The 13,824-nt window shown below is 23.7% G+C and overlaps 1 protein-coding gene across 8 annotated transcripts in view; it reads right to left on the bottom strand.

Annotated features, from left to right (window-relative positions):
• LOC126899746 (ral GTPase-activating protein subunit alpha-1) overlaps nt 1-8,136 on the bottom strand; it is a 35,695-nt gene extending 27,559 nt beyond the window's left edge. For 3 of the 8 annotated variants that reach the window (XM_050674898.1, XM_050674902.1, XM_050674903.1), the window contains exons 1-12: nt 7,782-8,136; nt 7,609-7,719; nt 7,109-7,280; nt 6,876-7,045; nt 6,679-6,794; nt 5,803-5,944; nt 5,594-5,741; nt 5,312-5,483; nt 3,841-3,900; nt 3,586-3,639; nt 2,659-2,819; nt 2,428-2,539 (exon numbers count right to left, since the gene is read on the bottom strand). In XM_050674898.1, the coding sequence (XP_050530855.1) occupies nt 2,428-2,539; nt 2,659-2,819; nt 3,586-3,639; nt 3,841-3,900; nt 5,312-5,483; nt 5,594-5,741; nt 5,803-5,944; nt 6,679-6,794; nt 6,876-7,045; nt 7,109-7,280; nt 7,609-7,719; nt 7,782-7,887 (1,524 nt within the window). In that variant the 5' untranslated portion in view covers nt 7,888-8,136. Of the gene's footprint in view, nt 1-276; nt 400-2,427; nt 2,540-2,658; nt 2,820-3,585; nt 3,640-3,840; nt 3,901-5,311; nt 5,484-5,593; nt 5,742-5,802; nt 5,945-6,678; nt 6,795-6,875; nt 7,046-7,108; nt 7,281-7,608; nt 7,720-7,781 lie in introns of all 8 variants that reach the window. The other 5 variants (XM_050674905.1, XM_050674906.1, XM_050674899.1 and 2 more) reach the window with 4 other exon arrangements.
• Between the last annotated feature and the right edge of the window lie 5,688 nt (nt 8,137-13,824).

The following is a 13,824-nucleotide window of genomic DNA, read 5'->3' as shown; positions in this document are numbered from 1 at the left end:
GGCTTCATTTACCAAGCGAGAAATCAATTCGGTAATTAAAGTCGCCAATCCACTCTACGACGATGGACTAACCACCCGCTATGGACTTAATGAGCATATAAAGCATTAAATATATATATACATATATAATNAGTGATTTTAATCACTGTCAGATTAAATCTATACTGGACCCTACTATGCAATGTCTCCACTATGCCGCGACCCCACTGTGCTACCGTTTTTATTTATTTATTATTATCTTAATTTACTTTTAAAAATTTTACTAATAATACTCACCGACCATTCCTTAATGAGTTCTTCCCATTGAGTAAGAGAACAGAGTACAGTTAAAAACTGATCCCATAGGTTTTCAGAAATAGGTACATTTAAATTTGCTTTTATCCAAGTAACAATCAAAGTCTGAAAATAGAAAGATTTAACAATGAAATGAATAACAAAAAATTGTATTCTCAGGATTAATGTAAGTTCAGATATAGTATTATTCAAAATAAATTATAGATTATTTAATTTATTCAATAACATTTTTATTAAGTTGTTAAATAACCCAACATAAAATCAAACATTTTTTTGTGTCAAACAATATGTAAGTTAATTCTAAAAAAAGTTTCGTAGCTGATTTTGAAACAGTCATTAAAATTACCAGGTTGATACTAATTTTTAAGTTAATTAGCAAAAATCAAGCAATTATGTAATTAATGGTTCATTAAAAAAATTTTTTTTTTTTTAAAGACACTAAATTATACTGGTTTATATATTGATTTAATGTTTACCAACTTTTATTAAGTATTAGTGTACCATTCGATTTCACTTATCAGTCATATAGTGTTTCAGTATTTTTTATTTTCATAATAATGAGTTAATATTTAATAAAACCATAAAGTCAATAAGTTCAAAAAAACTTAATGAGTTTATACTTCAAATTTAGTTGATTACTTAGCAAATTGTTGCATGTTGAGTTTAATCTGAGCTAGCAGTTAAATTTATTCTGAACATAAAATCTATTGTATTTTAAGTATAATGACAAATAATTATGTATATCTCGTTATAGTTATGAATGGCGTTTTTTGAAATTTTGTTTTTTTAGCAATTAATTACATAATTACCAAATTTTTTGCTGTATACAATTTGTAAATTTAAGAGTATAAAAGAAAATCAATAAGAGTAACTTAATTGAACAATGTTAACATATTATGAGTGATACAATCATTCTGGGATAATTCTAATTTTAAAAATATATTGAGATATTCAGTTTAATAATAAAAAATAATAAGAATAAAATGTAATTTAAAAAATTCGAACATAACACATTATTCCCATTCAGAATTCCAGTTTTATTGAATAAAATTACAAATTTTTTTTATATTTGAAAAAAAAAAAAACATTTGTAAGATATTTAAAGATTTCAAACAGTGCAAATTATTCAATTTTACTAATTTATGTAGTTTATAAATGATATTTAATATTAATGAATTTTTTTATGAGAAGTTAAACAATAAGCAATAAAACAAATCATAACATTTGTTCAAAAAAATATTATCATGCAATGTTAATATTATTTCATAATTGAAAAAAAAAATATAGCATTCAAAATAATTATGATGAAGTACCTAAGAATAATTATCTGATTTTGGTATTTTCACTAGATCTGTTTATTAAAAACATTACATAATTTTATTCCTAAAGAAATTTTTTGAATAAATATTTTATTTTGAAAAATTAATACCTCATTACTCCTAAGTAGAGTCCAGATTTATATGAACTTATGATTTATAAATTTTATTCCAAACACATCATCAGCCAGTATAAATTTGTATTAAAAGACTTGAAAACTTAATAATGTGTAATTACGGGGGTTATAGTTTTGTTGGTGACTAGGGGGTTTATTCTCCCTAAAACGAAGATTATTTCTACACTACTATATATTTCAACAACAAATTTGAATAAACTTGGTTCTTTTCAAACTAAATTTATAAATACATATAAATCTGAACTCTATTCATAAGTGAACTAAATATTTTTATGAGCAGACAAATATATAACTTAAACCATTCAGGTAAATAATATCTACTAAACAAAAAATACTGAGGGACGGAGTGGCCAAGTCAGTAACATTGTAGTGCTTGATGCACATTGCCTCTGGTTCAAAACTCGGTCAAGGGCGGCTTCATTTACCAAGCGAGAAATCAATTCGGTAATTAAAGTCGCCAATCCACTCTACGACGATGGACTAACCACCCGCTACGGACTTAATGAGCATATAAAGCATTAAATATATATATACATATATAATACTAATTTTTTGAAAAATATTTAATTATGAAATTGTAAATTGGTTACTATATATAGCTAACTTTCTTTTTTCTTGCCTTAATCCCAACTACTTGAGATCAGCTAACTAATAAATATAACCAACTAAATTAAAATAACCTGAAATATAGCAGGGGATAATTTTCCAGAGAGTGTATCTTCTTTTCGTCTTGGTGGTTTTTTATTTAAAACAAGAGTTGTTATTCTCAATAATACATTTAATAATTGTTCCCTAGAAAAAAGAGTTAATATAAAAAATTAACATTAGGCAGTGCATAAAATGTATGTATAAAATTCTCATTAATCAGTACAATAAAAATATTATTGATTTTTTATTAAAACATTTCTTACCATGTTTTTACAGACATATATGTATGCATAACCATATATCTATATATGTTAAGCACTCTTTTACAAGTATCAACTTGTTCTTCTAATAAAGCTGGATATTCAGAGCCACTTTGTGTTACAAACACATATATAGCATTAGTCATGAATAATTGTAGAACATTCTGTAAAATAATTAAAAATTTGTCTTACATATATAAGAGTATGTAATGCAAAAACAAAAATATTTGTATTTGAAAAATGTAAATAGAATGTAAATGTCCCAAAAATTGTTTAAAAATTGAAAATAAGGAATTTATTTTTAAAAATTGCAAATTTTTCATAGTTTTTGAAATATATATATATTTTTTTTAAATATTGAAGACACTCAAGAGCTCTATTTTGATACAGTTTAAAAATGTATCGGAACATTTTCAAAAATTTTGAGTTGAAAAATATTGCTTAGAAGTAAAAATGGATGGTCTATTTCAAAACCTTCTTTCAACTTTATATCAAAGTTATGTTGAAACTACTAAAATTTTTTGTTTATTTATTAGAATCAAATAATAAAAAATATTCTTTAAACATAAACCAAATCATGAAAAATTATTTAAACAAAAATTGACACAAAATAATCACTGGTCAAAACATCATCTATATATATGAATAACTAACTGCAGATACTGAACATTTTTACTCAGATACTAAGTCCATTTTTCAGGAAAGATGAAATACTGTCAAGAATATGTATATTTTTATTCGTAAAATTTAATTTTTATACTATATTTGATTTTTTGGTGGTTAGATATGACTTCTTTTTATAGTAAATTATGTATTTACAACTTCTTAACACAAAATTATAAAAAATAAAATATTCAAATGGATTTATCCCCTTTTTACAGTTAGTTATTTATATATAAAATGTGAAATGATATTAATAAATTAAGGTACCTGAAATCCAGCTCTTATATCTCCAATTTTTGGTTCATATCGAATAATATTGTTCTATAAAATACATTTAACAATATTTTAGCTATAAAGTATACTGTCATTAATTNTCTTTCTTAAATGGTATTAAATTTAGTTTTTTAAATGGAAACATATATTTTAAACTAACTTTAAAATAAGAAAATGACTGATTGATAAATACAAAAATTTTTTTATTGAAAAAAAAAAAAAAAAAAAATTGACTATTTTTGAACTTACATCTGAATTTTGTGAAGATGACATATCTGGTTCCAACATAAATGGAGGTTGTTGAGAAACCTGAAAATAAATACATCAAAGCATTTATAATTAAATACTATCAAATAGTTTTAAATTAAATACTATTTAATGTTTAAAATTTTTTATTAAAATTTCCTATCATTCAAAAAAAAAGGTATTTTAAACTAGTTATTTGTTTAAGCTAAAAAAAATATAAATAAAAGTTCTACTATGTTTTTGTAAATTACCATCAAAATCAAAATTGGAGGCCATGTTAAGTGGCTTAAATTTGAGATATGGATATCAAATTTTGAAAGTACTTCTTAAATAGTTACAAATAGTGCATTTTAATTGTTTTTTCACAAGCAATTAATTATTTTATTTTCATTAGTTAACTTTTACCTAAAAAACTAGAATTAATCGGATAATTCTAAGGCCAAATTCAGAATAAGTGACAAAATTTCATTCTGAATCTACTATGATATTGTTTAGTAAAGAAAAGCGTTAAGCAGTGTAATTTGATAGTTTACGTAATTTATTTTCAGTTTAAATTTTTAGAAAATTGGTTCATATATGATAAATTTAAATATTTTATGATTACTTAGTTTATAAATTATAATCTAACTAATATTTATACTAAAATAGTAATTAGAGAGTATGAGAAGGTATTTTACCATATGTTTATTTTTTTAACACTATATTTGATATGATTTACTTCAAGTATTTAACTAACTAAACTATGAGGAATATTAAAAGATTCTAACATCTAATTATTCTAACTATTATCTAACTAATTTTGTTTAGAAAAAAAAAAAAAAAACTAACCAAATTAGTATTAAAAAATGTTTGCAATGCTAAGCTTAATTTATATATAACTGCTCTAGATGTATATAGTTGAACTTATCTAAATTTATAAGAAATACAGATGAAAACACTAAAAATCATATAATGAAATTTTGTTTGGAAAATTTAAGCGTTCAACTATGTAGAGATGACTGCAACAAACTTGTCAAATTACGTGTTATTTTTCTGAATAAACCTCTTAATGGTGTAAAATTCCATTACCATGATGATTCACCATTCAATAATTTATTTTTTTTTAAAGTGTTAATTAATTCTCATAATTCTATTATATCTAAAGCTGCTACACAAAACATTTTATGGTTATTTATGATGTTAATCACCTGAAAATGTGACTACCATTTTTTAATGAGAGTACTAATAGGTATTAAACTAAAAATGGTTTAAACAGCAAGGTAGTCACCACAAAAGAAAAAATAGGAAAAAAAAATTAATTTAAAAGATATTTGACTATTTTTCAAAAATATAAAATCACTTCTTTAGTCTATACCTAAGGCACAATGAGTATTTTATATCCTAAGAAGCAAACTTTCTTTATTTTTACAAATTTTAACTATTGAGTTTGTAAAATTTTTAATAGAAAAATAACAATAAAAACTTCATTTCTTACACTAAGTTGGATCCATTCTTTATAAACAGCTATAGTTCTTCTAATAGCCATAGCCCAAGTAAAATTTAACAAAAATGCTTGTCGAAAAATTTCATGGATTAAATTTACATTTTCTCTTGATTTGTATAATGTATCTCTAACAATCTCAAATGCTTCCAATTGTGATTTATCCCTTAAAAATATATATAAAAAATATATTCATATTATTTATTTGATCACCAATTGTCAGTTATTAGTGCTATAAGTTATGTTTATAAATATTAACATAGTATACATTCATACCCAATGAGTTTTGAAATCATAGTTATATTTGGATAGTTAGTATTCTTTTGCTTTATGTCTTGAGTATATCCAGCAAGCCATTTAATTACACAAACTCGACAGCTACTATAGGCATCACTTCTGCTTTGAAATAAACTATCAGGAATTTCTGTAATTAAAATATAAATATAAATTTAAATTATTATAGTAATATACCATAGTAAACTAACCTATAGTAGGATTGTATATATCAGTAGATGTTGAGTAATCTGGAAATATAATAGGTAAATAATATTGCTTGAATTTTTCAAATAAATAGTTAAAAGATCGTCTCTGATAGTTTTTTTGATCTTTCCATATTATTCGGGGAACCTAAAATTATAGAAAAATTATAATTTACAAGGCAAATATTTTTTTTTACAATTAAAAATACAAGTAATTTTAAACAAAATTAATAGTATACTATATACTATAGTTATAAAAATTTGGCACTTTCCCCTATCCTCTTTCTTAAATGGTATTAAATTTAGTTTTTTAAATGGAAACATATATTTTAAACTAACTTTAAAATAAGAAAATGACTGATCGATAACAACATTTGAACCAGTATATTAATAATATTTGTACTTCTAAATTAGGAGTAATGTAGTTTACAAACACCTAGAGATAATAATTAACACACCAGCGCATCTCGTTTTGATAATAAATTGTTAATTACTTCCTAAATACTATTTCTAAAGTTGACAATGACCGGTCATTTTTTAGTTGAATCATTTTCTTAATTTTAAGCTACTTAAACATGAATGTTTCCGCCTGAAAAACTAAAGTTAATATTATTTTAAACAGGTAAAGAGAGATAGAACTAAATTTTTTTTTTAAGAATTACAGAAAGTAGTATATTTTTGAAAAGAAATATTATATCAAATTTTATATATTAAAATTAATTAATTTTTATTTTATTTTTGTAACTAGATATTATTTGAATCATAGTTAAACTCTCACCCTATACATAGTTTTGGTTTTATACAATGATTTTAAAATAAAAATATTACTTATATAAAAAACTAACTTATCATTTATTCGAAAATTAACAAAGTGGTACATACCTGATTAACCATGAATTCAAGAAGTGATTCTAGATAATATTTGACTAGATCATCAGGTTGCTTTTCCCCCGCTTGAGGCCCATATAAAACAGTTATCTCTAGAGGTCCTATAGGATCTAATTTATAAAAATAAAAACAATACAAAATTATTCAACAATAAATAATTTCTGATAAGAATATTTAAAGAAAAAAAATACATTGCTTTTGATCTATGAAGTTATTAGTACTAATCTGACTTGACCAAAGAGTAATCAATCCTGGATGCTCAGGTATGGGACTGGGAAAACTTGGGACAAGAGTTGCAAACATTGCATGCACAGAATCTGGAGCACTGTAACCCAAAGCTTGATACCACAGAACAAAAAATCTAAACATAAATGTTAGTATTAGATATTTATTTAAAATAATAATAATCAAATTTAATAATTACTTGATTCCTTCTCGTCTTAAACGCCAAGAATTTTCGGGATGTAATAATTTTGTAATAATCATACAAATACTGTGGCATTGCCATCTTTGGGCTACAACTTCTGGACATAACGTTAATACTTTTTCCAAAATTGTAAGTATAGTATCTAATTCATCTTTATAAATTTTAGTAACTAAACAGAAATATATTAATAATTATTATACTAAGTGTTATGTACTTAAAAGGTAAAGAAAATTAAATAATAATTAATTCGAAAGTTCAATAATCATAAATTTACATAAATCAATAATTTACGTAACTGTTTAAATTTTGGTGCAAATAAAATATGAAAAAAAGTTAAATTTAATAATAAATTAATTAAAAAAAATATATATATATATATATATATAATAAAATTTAATCTACCCGTTATTTATAAAATATTTGCAATTTAATGTTTTATAATAAAAAATTACTACTCCAATAATAAAATAGTATATGAATTTTAAATGATTACTTACCTCTTTGTTTTAAATTGATTTCAATATTTAAAAAATTTTCATAAAATATTTGGTAGATACTACTATAGTTATTCTCAAATAAATGTTTACATTCATTTTCATCACAATTATCTAAACAAGTTAAAATTTAATATTAATTTAAGTACTTAAATGGATTTATGTGTTTTTATTACCAATTAATAATTTGAGGTGTTTAAATCTGGTTGCAGTGTCTTTTTTAGGGTCTAATATTTTGTGAGCCGATTTTTTCACATCGGCCTGCACTTTTTTACTAAACATTCTGTTGATCAATACATCCAAACATAGTTTTGACTTTGTTAAGAAACAGTTAGTTTAAATACACTATACTATATTAGAAATAAAAGAGTCGATTTTTAGTATTAATGTTATGAATAAATTACTATTCTAAATATTTTTAAATGTTTACAAATACGCAAAAAATTATACATGAATACTGTAATTGTAATAAATAATACGTAAGAATCACTTAAAAAGTAAAAATTCTGAAATTTCAATTACAAAAAACTTTTGAATTACAATTTATCTAACGTGTTATCAATAATATTATCAACATCAACATAATTTATTATTTAAATATTCGGCTTCCGTGAAACGTTTTAATTGTAAACACAACGTTTCCATTATTACATTCAACTAAATTTTGTCATTGGAATGGAATGTAGTCGAAAATAATTTATTACATTTATAAAAATTTTACTGGTAAATTTTCTGTATTTAATATAGTTTTAGTTTTATTTACCCACAACACTTAAATAACATTGTTCGTTTGGGGGGCTGGCGAAAGGACTTTAGAATGTACCACGCTACGATAATCGAAAAGAACCGTCAATAAGACCTTTAAAATTGTAGTAGTATTAAATTAAGTATTAATAATGAGATTAAAACTCTATAAAATGAGTAATAAAATGAGGCAAAATTAAAGCGTACTCATAATACATTAAATGGGTAAGAGACAAGCAAATACATAAATAAATAACTGTTTAACCAGGTATTTTTTACTCAAAATAACAAAAAAAATCAGAAATTTAATTGATTTTTGTAATTTTACAATTTAATATAATATTTAATTATAATGAATAAAAAAAGGGATAAGTCCCAAAATATATTTTTTTCAAAATATTATGTGTTTCAATAAATGAGACCATTACTAAAAAATTGTAGTAAAAATTATAAGAATAATTATTAAAATTTAATAAAATAATGTTAAAACTTTATCAATTTTAAAATAAGTATGAAACATATTTTTTTAGAGCTACGTTGAACTTTCACTCCTAATCAAAATTATTTTAAAAATTACACGATAACAATTTTATACGAAAATGAAATTTTGGCATTGCTTAATATTGATTCATAAAAATATTCTGTATCCAATCTAAAAATATTTAAGTTTTATAAAATTAATTTATTAACTTTAAAAAGTATTTTTAAAGAGTGATTTATATCATAAACAAATCAATTATTATATAATAAAAATTGATCACTTGTGGCTAATTAATTAAGTAAAATTAAAACTATATTAAAAATATTATTAATTTAAAAAACTAAAAAATATTAAAAATATTAAACTAAAAGCCACAAAAAAATTAATGAAAAGTCGCGGATACATATTTCGGAAACAATGTTACCATTATCAACGCTAAACACATACTATTGAGTACTTTTCATTAATTTTTTTGTGGCTTTGAGTTTAATATTTTTTAGTTTTTTAAATTAATAATATTTTTAATATAGTTTTAATTTTACTTAAATCAATTATTGATTTTTAACTATAAAATGTAATTAAAAATTTCAATATTCGATTCATACACCGTATAATTTTACCCCAGTTTATCCTAAGCAATCGGTGTTTTAATTCTCAAAATGAAATATGTTTTAAGTCATAAAGTAGAAAGGAGAGTATTTATTGGTTCTGACCGCACATAATATTTTACATGAAATAACAATCGTCTATAGATGAAACAACAGTCAAGGTCAGACTTATTTCTCCCTCCATACATCTGTGACCTGTGTGAAAAAACTCCACGTCATTATATAAATCCAATCATTAAGTTAATAAGAGTATCTACTTTCTCTAAGAATGTCTTCAAAGCAAGCAAAAATCTTGCTTATAATTATTTTATATGATAGTGTTGTGATCACTGTTAAATATCATCTATACTTTTTTAACGATATCGCATCACCAATTTTAGCTTCGATGCGAAGGTATTGGTTTTACTATGATGTGTTTTTTTTTTTTTTTTTGTGTCTGTTACCACTTTTTCTCAGCTCTCACCGAACGGATTTCTTTCAACGATACGTCAAAAGATCACAAATATGAGCTACATAATTATAGCAATGAATTTAATTCATAATAAACATATATTAATGCTTATTATAAGTTAATAAATATTGTGTATTAAGGGTCTCTATTAAATTAAGTCCAAAACTTTGAATGTTATTGGAATTTATAAAAATTAAATATGTGCAGTGGGGTTGCAGAACAGTGTTGGAAATGGTCCGATTTAAAAAAAAAGTATATCTAAAAAAGTNGAAATGGTCCGATTTAAAAAAAAAGTATATCGCATAAATGAAAATATAAATAGTACTTATCTTAAAAAAATTTTAATGATGCATTTTTCAAAAAGCTATAGCATTATAAAGTTAAAAATATAAAAAATAATTTTTTTACAAAAATTGTATTTTAGCTTCGAAGCTGAGAAGTTATCAATTTTACCATGTGTTTTTTTATATATTTTTTTGTGTCTATTGCCACTATTTCTTAGCTCTCACTGGACCAATTTCTTTCAACGATATTATAGTTATTACATTAGATTTGTATCAATGCATATTTAGACATATTTTTTGGAATAGTTTAAAGTATTGACATAAATATTTTATATTTAAATTGATGATTAATATAGAATGATTTATAGACTACTGAATAATAAATGGTGTATATATTATACCATATAATAAATATTTATTCATATATTACACTTTAAATCATAAAACTTGTAATCAATTTAAAGGGATATATAAGATATAGTAGATAAATTTNGGATATATAAGATATAAGGATATAGTAGATAAATTCATGTGAAATCCGATTCATTTTTTATAATATGATTTATATAGTAACATGTTACCAAAATATTTACATTTTAGCTTCGTTGCGAAGCTGAGTAGGTATTGGTTTTACTATGATTTGTTTTTTTTTTGTGTCTGTTACCATTTTTTCTCAGCTCTCACCGATTTCTTTCAATGATACGTGAAAAGATCACAAATCGTATNCAACGATACGTCAAAAGATCACAAATTGTATCTAGTCGAAGACATTACCCTTCAAAATTGAAAAAATTTCCCTCGTTCCCCGTAAATGGGGGAAACCTCCAAAAAAATTACAATTTTAAAAATCGCTAATTTTCGAAATTTTCGAAATTTTTTTTACTGAAATCTGCCGTAACTTTTTCAAAAATGAACATATGAATATAATTNTAACTTTTTCAAAAATGAACATATCAATATAATTTTTTTTTATATAGATGCTTGATGTCTTTACTTATCATTTGGTATATTTTTTTTGTAAATCTGACACTTAACCTGCCCACAGGGGGTGTTTTAAAATGACAACTTTTTCACAACAAATTTACTTTTTCAACTTGACATTTGAAAATGTTCAGGAAAGTCTGACACTTTTATATATATCTTNTGTTCCGGAAAGTCTGACACTTTTATATATATCTTAAATTAAAACTAATGTAATGTGCTTTATTATGAAAAAAAAAAAATTTCGAACTTTATTTGGTCTTCACGATAAAAATAGCTACCAAATGTTATTTTTGTGTGAAAATTTTCGATTTTATAATTTACATTTTTTACTTTAAAGTGCTATAACTTTTTAAAAAATGTATGGATCAATACAATTTTTTCATGAGAAGTAGTATTTATATACATCTTTCATTGGATATACTTGTTTTTTAAATCAGACTATTTCCCTATATACGAGGGGGCTTCAAATATAAAAAATGCATATAGAAAGTAGAACTTTTTCAACTTAACTTTTGAAAGTGTTCCGGAAGGTCTGACACTTTTATATATATCTTAAATTAAAGCTAATGTAATGTACTTTAATTTGAAAAAAAAAAATTTGACCTCTGGACTTGTCTTCATGGTGAAAACGGCTACCGAATGCTATTTTTGTGTGAAAATTTTCGATTTTATAATTTACATTTTTTACTTTAAAGTGCTATAACTTTTTAAAAAATGTATGGATCAATACAATTTTTTCATGAGAAGTAGTATTTATATACATCTTTCATTGGATATACTTTTTTTTTAAATCAGACTATTTCCCTATATATGGGGGGGCTTCAAATATAAAAAATGCATATAGAAAGTAGAACTTTTTCAACTTAACTTTTGAAAGTGTTCCGGAAGGTCTGACACTTTTATATATATCTTAAATTAAAACTAATGTAATATACTTTAATTTGAAAAAAAATTTGACCTCTGGACTTGTCTTCGTGATGAAAATGGCTACCAAATGCTATTATTGTGTGAAAATTCTCGATTTTATTTTTTACATTTTTAACTTTATAATGCTATGACATATTGAAAAGTGTATGGATCAACATAATTTTTTTATGAGAAATAATATTTTTTAATAATCCCTTTTTCATTCGACATACTTTATCTTAATCAGGATATTAATAAGGAACTAGCAGTTTATGAAGCTTTTGGAATAATCCACCAATTTTTTAAAATTAAACACTATCTAAAGATTTGCATCGAAGCGTTTTTTTTTTATAGTGATTTTAATCACTGTCAGATATCATTATACTGGATCCAACTATGCCACGTCACCACTGTGCCGCGACCCCCCTGTGCTGGGTTTTTTTTTTTTAGTTTATGTTTACAATGTACGTATAAAAGTTATCGGCTGAATCTATTTGTAATTATAAGATGATTTTTTTTATTTGAAATATACATTGTTACAATGTATAATTTAAGAATTTAATTAATAAATTACAACATGACATGTATACCAATATAACAATAAGCTATATATATACTTTTTAAATGTTTAAAAATATATCAATGTAATTTTGTATAAATAAACATAATTATATAAAAGAAACAGAAAATAATAAACAATATTTAGTAGCAATGTGTTAGACATAAGGTTNTAATAAACAATATTTAGTAGTAATGTGTTAGACATAAGGTTATAAATAATGTGTAAGATTTTATAGAACAAACGGTAGAACATTATGAAATGTAGATCATTATTGACAAAAACGTAATAAATTACAATTAATAAAAATATAATGGTAGCGTCGGTGATCACTTCTTGCCTTTGAAAATACCATCAAACTTAATATAAAAAGCCCAAAATAATGAGCATTCTGACTCAGATGTTAATCTGATGATGGTCAGTATATTCTCAATCGGTCAATGGCACTCAGTCATTCTAAAAGGTACATGCAAGAAGTGATTCGCCGTGTCTACGTTGTAATTGCATAAAAACAACATCAATTTCATTCAGAGAATTTATTGAATATATCAAGGTAGGAGACTAATAATTTCACCAAAAATATATAAGGTTTAGAATTTAATTTATAAGTACATAGATTAAGTAGGCATAAAGAAAAATCATGTGATTATCAATAATACAAAATATACCAAATAAATTTACAGAGTTATATCTTTGATACGTGTCTATTTCAGGAGTTATGTTGTAGGTTCATATATAGCCACCATACTACTATGGATAGATACACAAGATGACTCAATCTTACATATCATCTATAACCTTCAAAACTCGTGGAATTATTAATATTTAAGAACTGACAGTTAATCACAATAAATTTCATGCTAATAAAATAAAGATCACTTTATTTTTCTATCATCTTCTATCTTTCTTATAAACCCTCTTACTCATACCCCGAGTAATAATATTTTTAATACTACAAAAATAGTAGCTCAACCCAACCCTTTCATTCTTATTTATTCTTTCTTTTTGAGTTACTACAACATAATACATATATACTAACATATTAATAATAAGTGGTGTGTATTTTAGCTTCGATACAGAGATGAGAAGGTATTATTTTACTATATGTTTTTTTGTGTCTGTTGCCACTTTTTCTCAGCTCTCACTGGACCAATTTTGATGAACAATATATTAAAACATCACAAATTGTATGTAGTTGAAGA

This window comes from Daktulosphaira vitifoliae, unplaced genomic scaffold, assembly GCF_025091365.1.
Source record: "Daktulosphaira vitifoliae isolate Bord-2020 unplaced genomic scaffold, ASM2509136v1 Scaffold_2, whole genome shotgun sequence".
In the NCBI taxonomy this organism is placed as follows: Eukaryota; Metazoa; Arthropoda; class Insecta; order Hemiptera; family Phylloxeridae; genus Daktulosphaira; species Daktulosphaira vitifoliae.
This window is presented reverse-complemented; position numbering and strand designations above follow the sequence as displayed.